This window comes from Mobula birostris, chromosome 5 (genome assembly GCF_030028105.1).
Source record: "Mobula birostris isolate sMobBir1 chromosome 5, sMobBir1.hap1, whole genome shotgun sequence".
In the NCBI taxonomy this organism is placed as follows: domain Eukaryota; kingdom Metazoa; phylum Chordata; class Chondrichthyes; order Myliobatiformes; family Myliobatidae; genus Mobula; species Mobula birostris.
The window spans coordinates 12,074,408-12,091,608 of NC_092374.1; the positions used below are offsets into that span (position 1 = coordinate 12,074,408).

General features: G+C 44.7%; 1 protein-coding gene across 1 annotated transcript; it reads left to right on the top strand.

Moving 5' to 3' along the window:
* The first annotated feature begins 3,485 nt into the window (after positions 1–3,485).
* Positions 3,486–5,106, top strand: adra2c (adrenoceptor alpha 2C). Its single transcript, XM_072257100.1, has one exon. The coding sequence runs from the start codon at positions 3,738–3,740 to the stop codon at positions 4,971–4,973; it is 1,236 nt and encodes a 411-aa protein (XP_072113201.1). The 5' UTR covers positions 3,486–3,737; the 3' UTR covers positions 4,974–5,106.
* The last annotated feature ends 12,095 nt before the right edge of the window (positions 5,107–17,201 follow it).

A 17,201-nucleotide genomic window follows, 5' to 3' on the forward strand; every position in this document is an offset into this window, starting at 1 on the left:
TTTCTAGAGTAGGCTACATGGTCGGCACAACATTGTGGGCCAAAGGGCCTGTAATGTGCTGTAGATTTCTATGTTTTATGTTCTGCGTTAGAGAAATCAATGTTTATGCCATCATTGGCGGTTACCCTGAATGAATATGAAGCATAGAATATAAAAACAGGAAGGTAATGGCACCACACACAAAATGCCAGAGGAACTCAGCAGGCCAGGCAGCATCTGTGGAAAAAAGTACAGCATCTGCAGATTTTCTCTTGTTTGAGGTTATGGCATAACTGTAGAATCCATTATTTAAGCCACGGCTGGAGCAGTGTGTGTGCAACGATTATACTGCAGACAATTCATCAGGTTCTGGGCCGCGAAGGAGCATTGCATTGATGAAAAGCAACAGGACAGTCTGGGTCTGATTTCCTTCGAGCGGAACAGATTGTGATGGGAGCTGAGTGAGGCATTCTAAATGCAGGTTAGCAAGAATGGATGGACGGTGAGATACTCTTCCCTCTAGCAAAGACGTCTATGACCATAGACTATAGGTAAAACAGAGGGATCTGGGAATATAGATCCATAATTCCTTGAAGGTGGCATCACAGGAAGACAGGGCTGTAAAGAGAGCTTCTGGCACATTGGCCTTCATGAATCAAATGACTGAACACAGGAGATGAGATGTTGTGTAAGATGTTGCTGAGGCCTAATTTGGAGAATTGTGTGCAGTTTTGGTCAGCTACCTGCAGCAGGAAAGAAATCAGTAAGAATGAAAGAGTGTAGAGAAAACTTAGAAGGATGTTGCCACAACTTGAGGACCTGAGTTATAAGGAAAAGTTGAACAGGTTCGGACTTTATTCCCTGGTGCTTAGGAGAATGAGGGGAGATTTGATAGAGACATACAGAATTATGAGCACTAGATAGGGTAAATGTAAGCAAGCTTCTCCCACTGAGGTTGGGTGAGACTAGAACCAGTGGTCAAGGGTTAAGGAAGGGTGAAAGGTGAAATGTTTAAAGGAAGCATGAGGGGTTACCTTTTTCATTCAGACTGTGGTGAGAGTGTAGAACGAGCTGCCAGCGAAAGAGGTTTGATTTCGATATTTAAGAGAAATTTAGATAGGTACATGGATGGGAGGAGCATGGAGGTCGATGGGACTAGGCAAATTAATTGTTTAGCATGGAGTAGATGGGCCAAATAGCCTATTTGGTACTGTAGTGTTCTAAGACTCCATGACTGTATAGGTGTCCATGATCAGAAGGGGATACATTGAATGTAAGTGGCATAAAACTCTCTGACGGTGGTGTCTGAAAAGAGGATGCTGTCTAAGTTGCATGCCATCTTGGACAATGTCTCCCATCCACTACATAATGTACTGGGTGGGCACAGGAGTACATTCAGCCAGAGACTCATTCCCTGCAACACAGAGCGTCATAGGAAGTCATTCCTGCCTGTGGCCATCAAACTTTACAGCTCCTCCCTTGGAGGGTCAGACACCCTGAGCCAATAGGCTGGTCCTGGACTTATTTCCTGGCATAATTTACATATTACTATTTAACTATTTATGGTTTTATTACTATTTAATTATTTATGGTGCAACTGTAACGAAAACCAATTTCCTCCGGGATCAAAAAAGTATGACTCTGACCATGACTATGACTATTCAGAGGGCACAAGGAGGATTGTTTTCACCCAGAGGGTGGGTAGAACATCTGCCAAGTGCTGCCAGACGATATACTGTAGAGCTGTTCTCACAACGTTTGAAAGGTATTCCAGGGCGCACTTGAATTGCTGAGGCATTGGAATTGGACTAATGCTGGGAAATTTGATTAGTCTGTGAAGCACTTAAAAATTGGCTGTAGACTTTATGTCTAAGGACTGGTTTCCATGTCCTTGACCTAATGGAGAGATCTCTCCTCATCTCTGTCCTTATTCTCAAAGTGTGTCCCCAGTCTCAGACTTCTCATTCAGTGGAAACAGCCCCCTTTAAACGGGGTCTCCACCCGAAACGTGGAGTCACGGATTTTGTCTCCCCAGATGCTGCTTGACCCCCGCCGAACTCTTCCCTTTTTTGTCCTTACTGCATCCTCTCCGTGGAAACACTTCCTGATTTTTTTTGTGTGAGGTCTTCCCTCACCCTTCCTGGAAAATAGAAAAGTACAGCAAAGGCCATTCGGCCCTTGATTTCTGTACGTCGCCAAATTAAAGTAAACCCTCTTGCCCGTGCACGATCAATATCCCTTCACTCCTTGCCTGCTCATATTACCTCTAAATGCCTGCTAAATGCCACTATTCTGTCTGCTTCCGCCATAACCCCGTCTAGAGAACCCATCAAGTTATACTCTTCTAGTATTGCAAAGCCGCCGTCTCCGGAACCCGCACTGTGAACCAATCATAGAATCATAGCGAGTCTCACGACACAGAAACAGGCCTTTCGGCCCGCGATGTCCAGGCTGTACGTAGCCCTCATGCATACTAGTCTCAGTTACGCCACATCAGGTCCTCCGCCTTCTATGCTTCGGCGATTCGAGCGCCTGTGTCGATCTTTGGCAGATACATGAGATGCGTTTAAGAAACTCTCACCGAGGCACGTGGATGATAGAGGTTAGTTTGATCTTAGAACAGATTAAAAGGTGGGCGCAACATCGTGGACCGAAGTATGTTGTAACGTTCTGTGCTCTATGCTTCTTAATTGCTGAGTGTCTCCGCCCGCACCCTCCTTCGCACAATAAGAAAACACCTTCTGCAGCGGCGGGACTGCCTGCAGATCTTGCCCCAAGATAGACAAACTTCAACAAGACATAAACACGAGAAAGTCTGCAGATGCTGGAAACCCAAAGCAAAACACACACACACACACACACACACACGATGCTGGAGGAACTCAGCAGGTCAGGCAGCCTATGTGGTCTCTGCATGAAACGTCGATCGTTTATTCATTTTTACACGGATGCTGTCTGATCTGCTGAGTTCCTCCAGCATTTTGTGTGTAAAACTTTACAAGAGCCCATCAGCAGTGGCTGGGCTCTTGCGGACGGAAAACTCAGACGCCGTTCAATTTTCTAAGGGGTCTCTCTCTCTCTCTCCTTGCAAAGCAGAATCTGCCCTCCAGTGGATTAAGCTGTCCGCTGTATTACAACGAACATCGCAGGGTTCTGTTCCAACTGACCTTATTGCGTTGTCTTTACAAATTAACATTAAGAAAGGAACAATATTAACTGCTGCAATAACTTACATTCAATCCTATTTAATACGTCTGGAGAACAGCGCTCGGCGTCTCGTCATTCACGAGCTGATTGGACCTACCTGAAGAAGGAAAACGGGAAGGCGGGGAAGGAGGAAGAAAAGAGGCGGTGCTCTTCTGTGATGGACGCAGAGGAGAGCCAATGGAAAGGAGGCACCGGATGAACTGGGCGAGGCGGCCGCCAATGGCTGAGGGAGGTGGGGGGTTTGAGTGGGTGGGCGTGTCTCTCCGGCCGGAGCCAGCAGAGCCCGCGGAGCGCCGAGGTGCCCCGACGCTTCTGCATGCCGGTGGTAGGCTCGACTCCCACAAGAGGTGGGAGCCCCTCAGAGCTTGGAGTGAAGAGAGAAGTCCACCCATCCCTCTTCCCCTCTGTGTTGTGGGAGAGTGGAGTAGAGGAGTAGTGAATGGTCAACGGCCAAACCGGCTGGGGGTCCCAACCATGAGAGGGGGTCCCGGCGGCTCCCAGAAGTTACTCACTCGTTGGCGGGAGGTGAAAGCCCCGGCCTCCCCCTGACCATGGAGGCTGGGGCCAACTCCAGCAGCCCTCACCTCAACGCCTCCCGCCCGCGGCCGACGCCCGATCTCGGCCGCTACTCGCCGGAGGCCGTCGCTGGGCTCTCCGCCCTGGTGGGGCTGCTCATCCTCCTCACCGTGGCGGGCAACGTGCTGGTGGCGATCGCCGTGTTCACCAGCCGCGCCCTGCGGCCACCCCAGAACCTCTTCCTGGTGTCGCTAGCTTGCGCCGACATCCTGGTGGCCACTCTGGTCATGCCTTTCTCGCTGGCCAACGAGCTCATGGGCTACTGGTACTTCGGCACGGCGTGGTGCGACATCTACCTGGCCCTGGACGTCCTCTTCTGCACCTCGTCCATCGTCCATCTCTGCGCCATCAGCCTGGACCGCTACTGGTCCATCATCAAAGCCGTGGAATACAACCTCAAGAGGACACCCCGCAGGATCAAGGGGGCCATCGTGACCGTGTGGGTGATCTCGGCTCTCATCTCCTTCCCTCCGCTCTTGTCCCGGGACCGCACGCTGGAGGAGGACCAGACTTACCCGGCTTGCCGGCTGAACGACGACACCTGGTACATCCTACTGTCCTGCGTGGCCTCCTTCTTCGCCCCCTGCGTGATCATGGTGCTGGTGTACGTCCGGATCTACCAGGTGGCCCGTCACAGAACCAGGGGCATGTCGGTGAAGAGGGACCCTCCCGAGGGCTCGTCCCAGACTGAAGAGGCGGCAGGAGGTCCCAGGGCACCGGAGGACAGACAGAACGGGCACTGCAGCCGACCGGGCGAGGAGCCGCCCGACGTCGAGGTGGACGAGAGCTCTACCTCGGAGGAGAAAGGTCGCAGGAAACAGGCGACCAAGAAGGACTCCTTCTCCAAGCGCTCCAGCCGCCTCTCCCGGTCGAGCAGCCGCTCTTTCGCGGTGTTCTCCACCCGCAAGAGACGCCGGGGCAGCCGCGCGTCCAGGAGCAAAGTGTCTCAAGCCAGGGAGAAGAGGTTCACCTTCGTCCTGGCCGTGGTGATCGGGGTGTTCGTGATCTGCTGGTTCCCGTTCTTCTTCAGCTACAGCCTGTACGGTATCTGCCGGGAGCTCTGCCAGGTGCCGGAAACCCTCTTCAAGTTCTTCTTCTGGATCGGCTACTGCAACAGTTCGCTCAATCCGGTCATCTACACCATCTTCAACCAGGATTTCAGGAGAGCTTTCCAAAAGATTATCTGTAAAGCCAGAAAGAGGCACTTTTAACGCTAGCCCAAACCATGGTTTAGCATTCTAAACCGGTGAACTATTGGGTTGGATACAAGTTTACATTGTATTCCGTGTATATAGTATGTATATTGTATGTACATAATATATACATTATATGTATGTGTATGGAGTGTGTGTGTGTACTGTATATAATATGGTATGGATCTAAAATGTAAGTATATGGATATACTGTACTTATTTTGAGTAAATTTTAATTGGATATATTTATTATTTATTTTATATTGGTTTGATTTTCAGAGAGTTTGGTTTTATATATAAAATGGTGAAATTTTAAATATATTATGTGTATCACTTTACATATAATTGATTTTGTATATAAAAGGTGATTTTTTTATATAATGCTTGAACCACTTCATATATAAAATCAATTATAGATGTAAGAGTTTGATCAAAAATGGTTTTATATATAACTAAGTTGCTTTATTTGTATAAAAGATTGCATATAATGTATAATTTTATCAAACCAGCCAAGCTATGGAAGAGTTAAAGTCCAGCTGTCTTTCAGTCCCTACATTTTCTGATACCCTTGTGTTTTCTGTGTGTTATCTGGCTTTGACAAGTAGCTGTCTTCTCCACACCTTACCCCTAACCAACCCACCCCCACCCCTCACTAGCGAAAATAAACGGCTGGAAAGATCACACTGTTCACCAGAACTAAGAGATGATTTTTTAAAATGTAAATGTTGGTGGCTATTTTGAATGTTCACTTATTGGTCAGATTGCTTCTTCAGATGCACACATTCCATTGATGACTTGTAGGAGGCAAGGGTTAAAACGTAAAAATAAGAAATAAAGCACATTTTCTTTTGTTGGCAGAAAATTGGCCTGCAGTGTAATGTAAATGGTTTTTTTTTGAAGCCACTTGATCCAAGCATAGCAGGTCTTCACTGTTAGCTCTAAATTCACCATTACAAAGATTTCTCCCTGTGTGATTCACAAGCCTTAAGTGAATCCCTTAAGAAATTTTGCAGTGCCCCAGAGGGCAGTACTGAATTGGATTGTAACTATATCATTATGAAAGTTTTTCAGCTGCTAAGAAGTTGAGGTGGGTGCTTCGTGAGTATTTGAATAAGCACATGAAACCAGAATCAGGTTTATTATCACAGATTAGGTCATTAAATTTGCGGTTTTGGGGCAGCAGTATGGTGCAATTCGTGAAATATACTATAAAATACAATAAGAAGTATACACTGTGGCCATTTAGGTCCACCTGTACACCTGCTCATTAATGTAAATATCTGATCAGCCAATCATGTGGCAGCAACTCAATGCATAAAAGCATGCAGATATGGTCAAGAGGTTCAGTTGTTCAGAACAAACATTGAAATGTGGTCTAAGTGAATTTGACCGTGCGGTGATTGTTAGTGCCAGATAGGGTGATTTGAGTATCTCAAAAGCTTCTGATCTCCTAGGACTTTCACACACAACAGTCTCTCGTTGACTGAGAATTTTGAGAAAAGCAAAAAAAACAACCACCCAGTGAGTGGCAGTTCTGTGGGCACAAATGTCTTGTTAATGAGAGAGATCAGAGGAGAATGGCCAGAATGGTTCACGCTGACAGGAAGGCAACAGTAACTCAAATAACCATATTATAACAGTGATGTGCAATACAGTATCTCAGCACACAAATCATTGATCTTTGAAGTGGGTGGGCTACAGCAGCAGAAGACCACAAACATACACTCAGTGTCCTCTTTATTAGGTACAGTGGGTACCTAGTAAAGTGGCCACTGAGTTGTGTATATATAAAACAAACAAATACAGGTCGACCTTCACTGATCTGGCACCACTGGGACCTGAGGAGTGCCGGATTAGTGAAAATGCCGAATTACAGAAGGATCACATTAAGCATAATCAGTGCCAGATTATCGAAGGAACTGGATTACAGGTAGTCGGATTAGTGAAGGTCGGCCTGTAGTGCAAAAATAGTGAGGTAGTGTTCATTGTCCATTCAGAAATCTGAACAGAGAGGAAGGGATAAGGGTTGCATGCAAGAAATTGGGTCTCGCTAGCTGAGCAACTTGGTCAGTATGGAATTGTTGGGCTGAAGAGCATGTATCCGTGCTGTATTGCTCTACCTTTAACTCTGACTTGTAAAGTAAACACACTGATGGTTTTTACACCATGAATTGTGTGTGTGTGTTAGAGAAAAATTGCCTTGTTAAATTAAACTGTTTGAATGGATGGTGTTCAAGTTTCAGCTGTCCCGGTGGACTGAGGTGAGAGAAAGTAATAAGCTCCTGTGTCTACTAAAGGTGATGAATAGAAGGGAACCAAAACTTGGAGGCTCAGATGAGGCAAACAACTAGAGATGCTAAAAATCTGACAGAACTGTACAGCACAGAATCTGACCATCAGCTCACTGTGTTCACACAGAAATTGTTGCCCACTGCGCTAATCCCACTTTCCCACATTAAGTCAAGTTTATTGTCATCTAACTATGTACATGTATGCTGTCAAACAAGACAACATTTCTCCAAACCAGGGTATAAAGCACTGTAGTATACATAACACACAATAATTTATGGAAGTCAGAATTAAACTACAGAGTAACCAGTGAGTTATGTGAAAAGGTTAAACCAGTGAGTTATGCGAAAAGGTTAAACAAGTGAGGACTTCGTTTTCTAGAGCATAAGAAGAAAAGGGCAGATTTGATAGCAGTATTCAAAATGATGAGGTGTACAGGGGAATAGAATTAGACTATTAGGCCCATCGTGTCTGCTCCAACATTTGATCATATCTGATTTATTATCCCTCTCATCCCCATTCTCCCCGTAACTGTAACTGTAATCATACTCTCATTTCTAATCAACAAAATCCAAAACCATCCTTTGTACCTCCCTCTGCATCTGGATCCTTGACTTCCCCACTGGGAGACCACAGTCTATGCAGATCGGAATTAGCAGCTCGTCCTGTCTGACTATCGACACTGATGCACCTCAAGGATGCATGCTTAGCACACTGCTCTACTCTATATACCATGGCTGTGTGGCTAGGCACAGCTCGAATTCCATCTATAAGTTTTCCAATGACACAAGCAGGATTTCAGATGGTGATGAGGTGGTGTACAGGAGCAAGTTAGATCAGCTGGTTGAGTGGTGTTGCAGCTACAACCTTACACTCAACATCAGGAAGTCCAAGGAATTGATTGCGGACTTCAGGAAGGGGAAGTCAAAGGAACACACACCAGCCTTCTTCAAGCGATCAGAAGAATTAGCCTCCCCTTCCTTCATGACAAAAGGCAATGCCTCATTAAGGTTCTCTGTTACCTAGGACATGCCCTTTTCTCAATGCTACCATCAAGGAGGAGGTACAAGAGCCTGAAGATACACACTCAATGTTTCAGAAACAGCTTCTTCCCCTCTGCCATCAGATTTTTGAAAGACATTGAACCTAAGAACACCAGCTCAGCATTTTCTTTCCTCTCTTTTTGTGCTTCTTATTTTTATATATATATATATACTTATTGTAATTTATAGCTTTTTAAATTATGTATTGCAATGTACTGCTGCCACAAAACAACACATGCCAGTGATATTAAACCTGATTGTGACCTTCGACCCTCTGACTAATCAAGAACTATCAACCTCTGCTTTAAATATATCCAATGATTTGGCCTCCACAGCTTCCTGTAGCAATGAATTCTACAGATTCACCACGTTCTGGTTAAAGAAATTCCTCCTCATCTCTGTTCTAAAGAGACATCGGTCTATTCTGAGGCCATGTCCTCTGGTCCCCATTTTAGAAAATACCCTCTCCCTGCCCCACCTGTCTGTGTCCTTTCTATTGTCAGTACATTCCAAAGAGATCCTACCCCCTTATTCTTCTAAACTTCAGTGAGTATGGCCCAGAGACATCAAATGCTTCTCATACGTTGCCTGGATCACTCTCTTGAACTTCCTCAGGACCCTCTCCAATGCCAGAATATCCTTTCTTAGACCCAAAGCTGCTCACAATAATCCAAGTGCAAACTGACCAATGCCTTATAAAACCTCAGCATTACATTCCTGCTTTTATATTCTAGTCCTCTCAAAATGAATGCCAACATTGCATTTCCCTTCCTTACGGCCAACTCAAAGTGGAGGTTGATAGGTTCTTGATTAGTCAGGGCATCAAAAGTTACAAGGAGAAGGCGGGGAAATGGCGTGAGATAGGTTCTTGATTTATTCGCGATGTCAAAGTTATGGGGAGAAGGCAGGTGAATGGGGTTGAGAGGGAAAATAAATCAGTCATAATTGAATGGTGGAACTGAATTGATGGGCTGAACAGCCTAATTCTGCTCCTATGTCTGTTGGTTTAATTGTTGTAGCAGGCATGATGCAACCAGTGTTAGAAGGAACTATCTCCCTCCGGCGAGCAGAGAGTGTACTGGCACTCAGCTGCCAGATGTCTGAAAGTGCCGGCAAACAGGTGCAGGAGCTGTTAAAACTGCCAAAGTTTCAGAATGGAAGCTCTCGAGCTGGCTTCAGGCACACCCAACCCTCCGCAAGGCTGAAATCAGACGAGATGTTGGCAACACCCAATGTCAGCTGTGATCACTGAAGAGGTGAATGAGTTTTTCAGCTGCAGGGAGAAGCGGGGCGATGGGTGGAAGGAACAGGGCAAGGTAGGTGTCATACCTGTGATGAAGCTGGAGCTAAGTACATCAGTACATAATGAAACAGTTCTGGAGGAGGTGTAATTCTGGATGTACAGGGAGATTAATAAAATCTGAAATTAGCTGGATTTAAAAATAAGTGAATGCTGGAAACTGGGGTCGCTGATCATCCCCTTTCATTCAAGTCGCTGTTGAATCCAGAAGGCTGTAATGTACCTGGTCAGAGGGCTTGGGTGTTGAGATTAAGGTAGAAACCCGCAGCTTTGCTACAAGGCAGGTAGTGTACAGGATGATTCCTTCCCCTTTCACTGACCCCTGTCCCTCTCTAGCTTCTCTCCCACCCTTTGTGGGGATGCTAGAATTTGCTCAAATGGAACGTTTCACCACATTCAAACTGTGGTACAGTCTCCCGGGGGGGGGGGGAGGGGGGCAGCGGAGGCAGGCTGTACTGATTCATTCAAACGCAAGTGGAACAGCTATATTTCTGGAAATTACACCGGTATTTTAGCAAGACTAATTTGAGTCATATCTTGTGGTGTCTGTAGTATGTTAGGGAGAAGCAGGTGACTATGGGTAAGAAATTCATCTTCCAATTAAATGAGTGGGACTGATCCTGGCATTATTAAGTTAAGTGGAACTGAGTTTCACAGTGAAGCAATGCAGAAATTTATAATTAAATTGTACATCTAGAGCAAATGATTTCTAGTTGACAGTGCTCTACTATTGGGTGTTCCTTCTTGTTTTGACTGAGGCTACCCTAGATTACCTACCTCATTAACATAGAGCATATAGATAGATAGATAGATATACTTTATTGATCCCGAGGGAAACTGGGTTTCGTTACAGCTGCACCAACCAAGAATAGAGTGTAAATATAGCAATACAAAAACCCCAACAATCAAACAACAAAATGCAAACTATGCCAGATGGAAAATAAGTCCAGGACCAGTCTATTGGCTCAGGGTGTCTGACCCTCCACGGGAGGAGCTGCACATTTGATGGCCGCAGGCAGGAGCAACCTCCCATGCTGCCCAGTGTTGTATCACGGTGGAATATGGCCGAAGCCCAACAGCAAAAAGTTCAATATCCGGTCTACAAACACGTTCCTCGATCGTAATATGACCCGGATTGCACCATCTGTTGTTAACCAGAACAGTAAGCACCCAACTCCTTTATGCTTACCGCTCTCAGTGCACTTCCGGTCAGCCGGAACGGTCTGGAACCATCTGTTGGGGGTATACAAGAGGTATTGACTATGAGACAGGGAGCAGAATTAAGCCATTTGTCCTGTTGGGTCTTCTACCAAATGGAAGCAACAGCACTAGAAGGACTGCAACAATTCAAGGAAGCAGCTCACCGTCTCGTTCACAATCAGAATCCTATTTATTACATTGTTTTGCAGCACAGGCACAATGAAAATAACATAGATTTAAAAGCATAGAATCGCGCAGGCCCTTTGGCCCATGACGTGTGCTGACCTTTTAACCTACTCTGAGATCAATTGAACTCTTTCCACCCACATAGCCCTCCATTTCTCTTGTTTTAATTCTTACCTGTTGACAACTTCTTAAGGATAATTAAGGGATGAGCAATAAGTGCTGGCAAGGATTTCATCCAGACAGAAAAGACAAAAATAAAATGCTTATTTAAAAGATTGTAAAACTTAAACTACAACAGGGGTTCCCAAGCTGAGGTCCACAGACCCCTCGGCTAATGTTTGGGGTCCAAAGTATAAAAAAGATTGGGAATTCCTTTGCCTTGCCCAACATGGCAATTTTATGTTTAACGAAGTAATTAAGGATGCATCTACAAGAAACACTGTCGTAGGAAAGCAGCATCCATCAGCAGGGATCCTCACCACCCAGGCCATGCTCTTTGCCTGTCACTGCCATCCGGTAGAAGGTACAAAGGTCTCAGGACCTGCACCAACAGGTTCAAGAAAAGTTACTACGTTTCTATTGAGATGTTCCCACAACCAATGATCTCACTTTAAGGACTCTTTATCTTGTTATTTCATGTTCCTGTTATTTATTGCTATTTATTTAAATTTGCATTTGCACAGTTTAATGTTTATTTGCACTCTACTTGATTTTTCTTTGATCCTGTATAGTTACTGTTCTATAGGGTTGCTGAGTATGCCTGCAGGAAAATGAATCTCAGGGTTTTATGTGTTGACATATATGTACTCTGATAATAAAATTTGCTTTGAAATTTGAACTTTTGAACTTAGAAATCTATTAGAACAATATTAATGATTGCTTACAATTTTCCCTCCTTCCATCGGGTAGAAGATAGGAAAGCTTGGGCCCTGTATAACTAGACTCAAGGACAACATCCATCCTGCTGCTATAAGACTCTGAAATGGACCTCTTGCATGATAAAGGTGAACTTTTAATCTCACAGTCCATCTCAAATATTAATTGGCCTAAACCAATCAGAGTATTTTTATTTATTTATTTTGAGACACAGCACAGTAACAGGCCCAGCAAGCCCGTGATTTACACCCGCGTGACCGATTGTCTGACTAACCTTTCTGTCTTTGGACTGTGGGAGGAAATCGGAGCATCTGGAGGAAACCCATGTGGGCACAGTGAGAATGTACAATACTCCGTATAGATGGAATTGAACCCGGCTCGTTGGAGCCATGCGATAGCATTACACTAACCACTACCCTACCATGCCATCCATGTTACTGCTGTGTTGTAAATTAGTAAGATAGAAGGTGTGTGGGAAACTTGAATTATTAGCCTTTGCTTTTGATAATAAACTCCCACAGGAAAACTATCTGGAAGTATGTTGGTGAGAAGGCAGGAGAACAGGGTTGAGAGGGACAATAAATCAGATATGATGGAATGGCAGAACAGATGGGCTAAGTGGCCTAATTCTGCTTCTATGTCTTATGGTATTTAGGACCCAACATCTACAATTTAGTTAAACCTATAAGTGTGGCAGAGAGCCAAAATAAGGCAAGTTTTTGGTTTGTTATTGTCACATGTACAGTACTGCGCAAAAGTACTGGAGAAGCTAAAGTCAGATGTATCAGTATTACAGTGGAGTAAAGGGAACTACACGAGAGAGCAGTTGGCCAGAATTGATTGGAATAAAAAAAACACTGGCAAGGACGACGGCAGAGCAGCAATGACTAGAAACTCCGGAAACAATTCGGAAGGCACAGGATATACACATCCCACAAAGGAAGAAGGAACCTAAAGGCAAGATGACACAGCGTGGCTAACAAGAGAAGTCAAAGCCGAAGTATGGTGGAAGTTCCAGGAGTCAGAGATCATGAAGTGTGTGAAGTTACCATTACTAGAGAGAAGGTTCTTGGGAAACTGAAGAGTCTGAAGGTAGATAAGTCACCTGGACCAGATGGTGTCCACCCCAGAGTTCCGAAGGAGGTGGCTGAAGAGATTGTGGAGGCATTAGTAATGATCTTTCAAGAATCACTAGATTCTGGAATGGTTCTGGAAAACTGGAAAATTGTAAATGTTACTCCACTCTTCAAGAAGGGAGAGAGGCAGGTGAAAGGAAACTATAGCCCAGTTAGTTTGACCTCATTGGTTGGGAAGATGTTGGAGTCGATTATTAATGATGAGGTCTCAGGGTACTTGGAGGCACATGATAAAATAGGCCGTTTTCAGCATGGTTTCCTCAGGGAAAATCTTGCCTGACAAATATGTTGGAACTCTTTAAAGAAATAGCAAGCAGTATAGACAAAGGAGAATTGGTTGATGTTGTGTACGTGGATTTTCAGTCGGCCTTTGACAAGGTGCCACACGAGGCTGCTTAACAGTTATGAGCCATGGTATTACAGGAAAGATTCTAGAATGGATAAAGCAGTGGCTGAATGCCAGAAGGCAAAGAGTGGGATTAAAAGGAGCTTTTTCTGGTTGGCTGCCGGTGACTAGTGGTGTTCCATAGGGGTCTATGTTGGGACTGATTAATTTTACATTATATGTCAATGATTTGGATGATGGAATTGATGGTTTTGTTGCAAAGTTTGCAGGCAATATGAAGATAGGTGAAGGGGCAGGTAGTTCTGAGGAAGTAGAGAGGCTACAGAAGGACTTAGATTAGGAGAATGGGCAAGGAAATGGCAGATGGAATAAGTGTCGGGAAGTGTACGGTCATGCACTTTGGTAGAAGAAATGAAAGGGTTGAATATTTTCTAAATGGAGAGAAAATACAAAAAACTGAGAGACAAAGGGTCTTGGGAGTCCTCGTGCAGAATTCCTTAAAGATTAATTTACAGGTTGAGCCGGTGGTGAGGAAGGCGAATGTGATGTTAGCATTAATTTCAAGGGAACTAGAAAATAAAAGCAAGAATGTAATGTTGAGGCTTTATAAAGCACTAGTAAGGCCTCACTTGGAGTATTGAAGGCAGCTTTGCGCCCCTTATCTTGGAAAAGATGTGCTGAAACTAGAGAGGGTTCAAAGGGTGCTGTTGAACGGTCTCAGCCCGAAACATCAACTGTACATTTTTCCACAGATGCTCCCTGGCCCGCTGTGCTCCTCCAGCTTTTTGAGTGTTGCTTGGATTTCCAGCATCTGCAAATTTTCTCTTGTTCACAAAAATGATTCCAGGATCGAATGAAGAGGTCTGAAGGCTCTGGGCCTGTCTTCACTGGAATTTAGAAGAATGAGGGGTGAACTAATTAAAACCTGTTGAACGATGAAAGGCCTTGATATTGAGTGGATGTGGAGAGGGTGCTTCCTGTGGTGGGAGAGTCTAAGACCAGAGAACAGAGCTTCAGAATAGAGGGGCGTCCTTTTGGAACAGAGATGAGGAGGGATTTCTTTAACCAGAGAGTGATGAATCTGTGGAATTCTTTACCACAGTCAGCTGTGGAGGCCTAGACTTCATGTATATTTAAGGCTGGGGTTGATAGATTCTTGATTGATCAGGGCATGAATGAATATGGGGAGATGACAGGAAACTGGGTCTGAAAGAAAAATTGAATCAGCCATGATGAAATGGCAGAGCAGACTTGATGGGCCACATGGTCTGATTCTGCTATATAGTATATATATATTACTAGGGTGCCTCAGACTTTCGCACTGTACTGTAGTAATTTTAGCAATTGCACTGTACTGCTGCTGCAAAACAAAATAATAAAATTTCCTGACATATGTGAGTGATAAATCTGATGCTGATGTGGGTCTCTATTGTGGACCGAGAATGGGAAGAAGGCAGAGAGAGGGGACTCATGGTTGGGGAAAAGGGGGAGGGAGAGAGGAGAATCCAGGAAGCACCAGAGAGACATTCTGTAATGATCAATAAACCAAATGTTTGGAATCAAATTACCTTGCCTGGAGTCTCAGGTCTGGGTGGGCCTGCCCCCTGGCCATGGCCTCACCCCTGGCACACCTTCTCTACTACCTGTCCCACACCCTTCCTGCGGTATTCCACCCTCGCCATTCCCAATATCCTTTGCTCCCGCCAGATTTACAAACTTGCTCTCCGCCCCACATTGATAAAATTACTACAGTACTGTGCAAAAGTCTTAAGCACCCTAACTATCTATCTATCTATCCATATACAGTATACAGCATGACTGTAATTATATACAGTGAAAAGCTTTTGTTTGTGTGTTATCCATACAGATCATTACAATGAAGTAGTCCAAAAGGAAAAGCAAAAGCAGAATGCAGTGTAGTGTTACATTTACGGAGGAAGTATGTAGACCAATACATAGCAAGGGCCATGGCGAGGTGGATTAAGAGACCAACAGGTCTGTGTAAAAGTTGTATTACAGCAAATTGGAAGTTGTCTTTTAGCCTGGTAGTATGTATTTACAAGGCTTTGCATCTTCTGCCTGATGGAAAGTGGGGGAAGAGAGAATTACTGGGACACTGAGATGTCAGTGGAGGGGAGCCTGGTTTTCATCATAAATTGGGCTGAGTTCACAACTCTTAGCAATTTTTTGTGGTCTTGTGTGGAACAATTGAAATACCAAGCTGCGATGGACCTGGAGACAATGCTATCTCTGCTGCATCTGCAAAAATTACTGACGGTCACTGGAGACCTGCTGAATTTCCTTTATAAATTCAAGAGAGATGGAATGAATTCCAGCTCTCTGAGTCTATGGCTCCATGGGTCCATGCTCACATTGTCCTTCATCGATAATGGGTGAGATAATAGATCAGCTTGGAGTGTTGCTCTTACGTACCCAAGGCTTTTGCACAATGCTCTATTTGTCGACACAGAATTGAGAGCAAGTTTGTAAATCTGGTGGGAGCAAGGGATGTTGGGAATTGCGAGGATGGAGTGCCGTGGGAGGGGTGTGGAACAGATGGCAGAGAAGGAGTGCCAGGTGTGAAGGGGGTGGTGCAGGTGCAGACACACCCAGCTCTGAATCACGAGGCAAGGTCACTCTATTCCCACCAACTGGTTTATTGATCATTACAGAATGTCTCTCTGGTGCTTCCTGCTCCCTTCCCCTTTTCCCAATCACAATTCCCCTCTCCCTGTCCCCTTCCCACTCTCCATCCACATTAGAGACCCAGATCAGAATCAGGTTTATCATCACTCATGTACATCATAATTTTTTTGTGGCAGCAGTGTAGTGCGATACATAAAATTACTACAGTACTGTGCAAAAGTCTTAGACACCCGAGCTATATATAGGTGCCTATAACTTTTACACAGTAGTGTAAGATAGCATTGTGGTCAGTGTAACACTATTCCAGTGCCAGCAACCTGAGTTCAATTCTGCCACTGTCTGTAGGGAGCTTGTACAGTCTCCCCATGACTGCGTGTGTTTCTGGTTTCCTCCTGCATTCCAAAGACATACGGGATAGTAGGTTAATTGGTCACATGGGTTTAACTGGGCAGCCTGAGCTCGTTGGGTCAAAAAGGCTTGTTACCATTCTGTATCTCCAAAAAAAGAGATCCCAAGCAGAATGAAAGAGATACAACAACAGATATTAGAACCTTACAGCACAACTAGAGGCAACTTAGCCCAACTTAACTTTGACAGGCTGTGCAATAGGTTCATTGCATCCACTTTTCCCAAAGAATCTGCAAAGACTGAGCTCCAGAGCCAAGCGAATTATATACGAGCAACAGGGGATGATGTGATGAAAGGGAAGATTATGGAAGATGAGAAACACAACTAAAAGCTGTTCATAGTCAACCACACTGGCAGTATCTCATCTAGTGCCATAAACAGATTATAAAATGCATAAAATATTAAACATTAAACCAGAGCAAAAGTGAGAGTGGATAAATACAGGAACAGTGTTACAACAGCAACCATGGAATCTAGTCTGGTTCACTAACATCTTTCAGGGTAGGAGATCTGCCAACCTAATCCCATCTGACTCCAGACCCAGCAGTAATGGCCCATGAAATGGGTGGCAAACCAGTTGGTCATGGGCATTTTAGAGATCAGGAGCAAACGTTAGTCTACAGGTTCAAATCCCTCATCAGGTATTTAAGAATACACTCAGTGGCCACTTTACTGGGTACACCTGTGCATCTGCTCATTCATACAAATATCTAATCAGCCAATCATGTGGCTGCAACTCGATGCATAAAAGCATGCAGACATGGTCAAGAGGTTCAGCTGTTGTTCAGATCAAATATCAGCATGGGGAAGCATGAG

Bases quoted from the DNA above. Each gene is read 5' to 3' on its own strand.
- adra2c (XM_072257100.1), top strand. From the start codon at position 3,738: ATGGAGGCTGGGGCCAACTCCAGCAGCCCTCACCTCAACGCCTCCCGC.